Source organism: Echinops telfairi, unplaced genomic scaffold (assembly GCF_000313985.2).
Source record: "Echinops telfairi isolate 266 unplaced genomic scaffold, ASM31398v2 ScPeMD7_9;HRSCAF=40, whole genome shotgun sequence".
NCBI classification, from domain to species: Eukaryota; Metazoa; Chordata; class Mammalia; order Afrosoricida; family Tenrecidae; genus Echinops; species Echinops telfairi.
Window position 1 is genome coordinate 76,114,430 of NW_022103906.1, and position 4,824 is coordinate 76,119,253.

Here is a 4,824-nt window from a genome sequence, read left to right on the forward strand (position 1 = left end):
GTCTTAAGAAAATGTTAAGGCAATTCCCTTCCTACCACTGCACCCTTTAATATGGACAGTCAGCTTACACAGGAATTTCACAAAGGAGGGTGATTTTTTGGCAATTAAATATATGTAATATGCCTTAGCAACATTTGACAAAATGTAATAGCATTGTTATTGTTGTACTTATTAGGCGCCATAGAGTAGCTGCTGACTGATAGTGACCTGTGTGCAACAGAATGAAACACAGCCTGGGGATTACACCCTCCTCAAAATCATTGATGTTTGAGTCCAATATTGCAGCCATTGTGTCAATCAAGGGTCTTCTCCTTTTGTTTGGATTCTGTACTTTACCAAGCATGATGCCCTTCTTAAGGGGTTAAATTCTTGATAATACGTCCAAAGCACATGTGATGAAATCTTTACCATCCCCTTCTAAGGAGCATTCTGCTTGTACTTTTTCCGAGAGATTTCTTTGTTCTTCTGACATTCCATGATATATTCTTTCTTCGCCAACACCATAATTCAAGGGCATCAATTCTCCTTCAGTTTTCCATATTCTTTGTGGAGCTTTCACATGCGTATGAAGCAATTGACAATATCATATCTTGAGTCAAGTACACGGAAGTCTGTATGTATGGATTGTGTTAAGAATTGTATGAGCCCCCAATAAAATGATTTTAAAAAAAAGAAAGAACACCGAAGTCATCAGAGGAACATCTTTACTTTTTAACCCTTTTGAGAGGTCTTTTGTAGCAGGTTAACCTAGTACAATATAGCACTTGATTTTTATAAAGCTTTTTATTGTGAATTAGGTGGGAGCTTACATTTCTTTTATCAGCCCAATGTGTAACCACTATGCCACCAGGGCTCCCAACATTTCTGATCATCATTTTTGTATTCAACAACTTTACTTATCAAACCTTCCAAAAGCCTACCTTGTCCCTACTTTTAGTTCTTTTCTTCCTCGTGTATAATGCTTTCCTCCCCTTCAGTCAAGTAAACCTCTCTATCACAGGCGTCAGCAAACTTTTGAGATGGAAGAGCCAGCCCTGTTTCTCACAATTTAACAATTACTCGAGATCCATAAGTATATTTTTTCAAACAAGTGAAATCACCATTATCTGAATAACATTCTTTAAATTTTTCCAATTTTACTTCACAGCTGCATGTACATACACATATGGTTCTCGGGCTGCAATTTGTGACCCCTGCTCCAGCCAATTGCTACCCCTTCCCTCTTTCTTTCCTGGCACCAGTAACCACCAACGTCTGCTTATTTTGGTATGAAAACCTTTGCCGTGCTTTTTCTTCTCCTATTATAGTGAATTATGGGTCTTGTTTCATTCTTCAGCAAACTGCTGCTTCCATGACTCTAGAACCAAGTGAAAGAAAACCCTTGACAACTTCTCAGTTTATCACAATGTTGCCTGTTGGTTCCGTTGTAAGAATTTCTATTTTCTTTATGTTGAAGTGCCGTGCATACTGAAGGCCAGAGTCTGAGATCTTCATCAATAGGTGCTTCAAGTCCACGTCATCTTCAGCAAGTGTCATCTACATAGTGCTGGTTGTTAACCAGTCATCTTGCAAACCTGATGCATTGTTTGCAGCTGCGTCTTCTCATTTTGGGTTGTGCCACATTAGCAAATGATGATCCTGAAAGATTTAGTCTGTCCATATCACTAAGCTGGACTCTATTTTGAGGAGACAACTCTTCCTCAGTCATATTTTGAATGTTTTTCAGCCTGAAGGGCTCATCTTCTGGCACATGTCATGACATTTTCAGTGGCTTTTTTTTTTTTTTTTTTAAAGAAGTAGTTTGCCAGGTCCTTCTGCCTAGCCTGTATTAGTCTGGAAGTTCCACTGAAACTTGTTCACTATTAATGAGCTTGAAACTTGTTCACTGTTAATGAGTATTTGAAATACCCGTGAGAGAGCTTCCAGCATCACAGCAACACACAAGCCAGCACAGTATGACCAAATGATACAAGTTGACTTGTAATATTCAACCCCCCACTTTTCTTGCTAGTGTTCATCTTAGACGCTCTGCCTCTTATTGAAGCTAGTGTATTGTATAACCTTGAATTCTTGTTGTAAATTCTCTCTAGCAGTGGTTCTCAACCTGTGGGTCACTACCCTTTTGGGGGTTGAATGACCCTTTCACATAGGTCACTGATACATAACAATAGCAAAATTACAGTTATGAAGTAGCAACGAAAATAATTTTAGGGTTGGGGGCAGTCACCACAGTATGAGGAACTGTATTAAAGGGTCGTGGCATTAGGAAGGTTGAGAGCCACTGCTATAGATTCTCTTTAGTCCTCTTAAATATTGTTATTCTGCTGTTAATTCAGAAAGGAAAAAGTGATTATTTACTAAATTTGGCTTTATATAAATTTCATTTTAGTGTTATAGCCACAATAACTGACAGTGATTGAGTTAATGTTTAAGATGTTTGCCATTAGGCCCTATGTCTTTCAAGAGTATTGGAATATAAGGTATAATATTGGAGACTGTTAGAGAAATAACTGCACTGGCTACTCGTAACCACAGTTCCAAACCAATAGCAGATCCATGGGAGAGAGATGAGGGGCTTTCTACTTCCATAAATATTTGTGTCTCAGAGCCCCACGCGGGCAGTTCTCCCTTGTCCTTAGGTGTTTCTACGAGTCAGAACTGACTCCATAGCAGAATTGGTTTTGCTTGAGTGCAGTTTCTGTTGGAATTACATTTTGATCTATTAACATTATAATGTGCACTTTTTGTTTTAGGGAAAGGTGGCCCAGACAGCATGTATGTCGGCTTGTAAGCATTTAGCTACATCCTTGATGCAACTATTGCTGGAAGCTGAAGTAAGACAACTCACCTTGGGCGCATTACAGCAGTTCAACTTGGATGTCAGAGAATGTGAACGTAAGACACACATCACTTTGCTTGTTCGTCTTACCCCCATACTCCCTTTTATCACACAAATCTAGCTTTGTTTCTTTCTACTAGTATCAAAGAATAACTAGAGGTATTGCAAAGGATATATAGAAATTTTGTCTACCTGCAGTCTGATTTGAGCACCCCATAGTGCCTTGGTCCTATAGAAGACTGGAGAAGACTACCGTCCACAAGAAAGCTTGCAATATAGATGGAAGGCAGATGTACAATATATACTCATGTATACACCGAGTTTTACAGCACATTTTTTAAATGCAGTTTTTGTGCTAAAATTAGGTACCTCAGCTGATAATCCGGTTGGCTTACACTCGAGTATATGTGGTACATTTAATAGACACCCCAAAAAACTTGATTTGTTCAAAGTCTTCAAAAACTTACAAATCCTAGTAATTTCTTTTTTATTTTATGTTTTGAAACTATCTGCAGGCTCTTGGTAGAAGAACAAATGGTATGCGCACTATCAGTGAGAAATGCTTCTATTAGCGAATTTTAAAAAGACGGAAGGAAGGAAAGCAAGAAAAACAACCCCAAACCTCTGCCATCAATTTTATCCCAACTCATAGCAACCCTGTCGAGGATCTCTTTGACTTCCAAATCTCTACCAGAGCAGACAACCATAGCTGCCTCCCGCAGAGTTGTCTATTGGCTTTCAACCACCGAACTGGAAATGAGCCGCCCAACAGGAAACCTTAACGAGAATGGTTTAAATAAATATGTCCTACCTTTCTCAGAGTCAATCACTTAGCCGTTCAGTGGTGTGCCCATGGACCGAGGCACATTTGGTCTTAAAAGTGTGGACTTTTCATCCTAGTCTACTTTATGTTCAGAAGAGACTCTGCATTCAGATGGGGAAGAGATGATCAACCTCATCTGTTCCTTTTTTTAAGGGAATAAAATCCTTTTCAGAAGACCCTTAGTACACTCTCCTTTATGTTTCATTGGCCAAAAGATTGTCATGTTGGCCCTTATCCGTTAGGGAGATCTGGTAAAGAAAACGATGAGGATCATTATTGGCATAGCTGATGTTTGTCGTGAATATCTATCAAGACTGATTACAAAATTGCAGTTTGGTTGGGAAGGAAGGCGAGAAGAGAGTATATGGTGCACTATGCTGTCGGTGAGAAATGTAAAGAACAGTAATTATAAGGCTCCTGGAAAAATATATTTGGTTCTAAGAAAATTAAAATAGTGTAAAATTACATAGGTCTACTAACGTCAAGTCCAGCTTTTAATTTTTGCTGCTTATTGGTTTCTCTTGGGTTATACTTTTAAGAATTACAGTAAACATACATAATTTTCCTTTTTATCGCTGCAAATCTTGCTTGCAAATCTACTTTGATGTTAATGTGGCTAATAATGTCACAAAGAATAAAAACTGAAAGTAGTACAAACTACTTCCATTGTAAAACAATGAAAGCAAAACGTGCAGATGGAAAAATAAATTGTAAATTTAAGTACAACCATATCCAAAATTATAATCAATATAACTGATCTAAACAGTCCAATTAAAATCAGTAATTGTCAGGTTAAATCTTAAAATATGGTGTGTGAAAATGATAAGATAGGCTAGAAAGAAAGAGTGAGGAAAATGTACTATGCTAATATTAATCAGGGGAAAAAAACCCTATTCAGGGCTATTCTCTTTGTTTTTGTTTTTTAACTTTTGACTGTGAATTGGATGAAGGTTTACAGAGCAAATTAACAGGTTTGCTTCTGTCCACTACCAGGTACACTGAAAGGGATTGCACTAGGTGTTCTTGGATAGAGTGAGAGAAAAATGTGGAACAAAACCCAAAATCATAAAAGAGCCCAGGCTTCAGTCAGGGTGCGATGTAACAATGATGAGAAATACAACCTTCCTCTAGTTCCTAAAGGTTTCCTCCCCGCTCCCACTAC

The 4,824-nt window shown here is 38.1% G+C and overlaps 1 protein-coding gene across 2 annotated transcripts in view; it reads left to right on the forward strand.

Annotated features, from left to right (window-relative positions):
* Nucleotides 1-4,824, forward strand: part of EXOC6B (exocyst complex component 6B) — a 635,729-nt gene that overhangs the window by 458,052 nt on the left and 172,853 nt on the right. For both annotated transcript variants that reach the window (XM_045286668.1, XM_004696081.3), the window contains exon 19: nt 2,754-2,895. In XM_045286668.1, the coding sequence (XP_045142603.1) occupies nt 2,754-2,895 (142 nt within the window). The remainder of the gene's footprint in view (nt 1-2,753; nt 2,896-4,824) is intronic.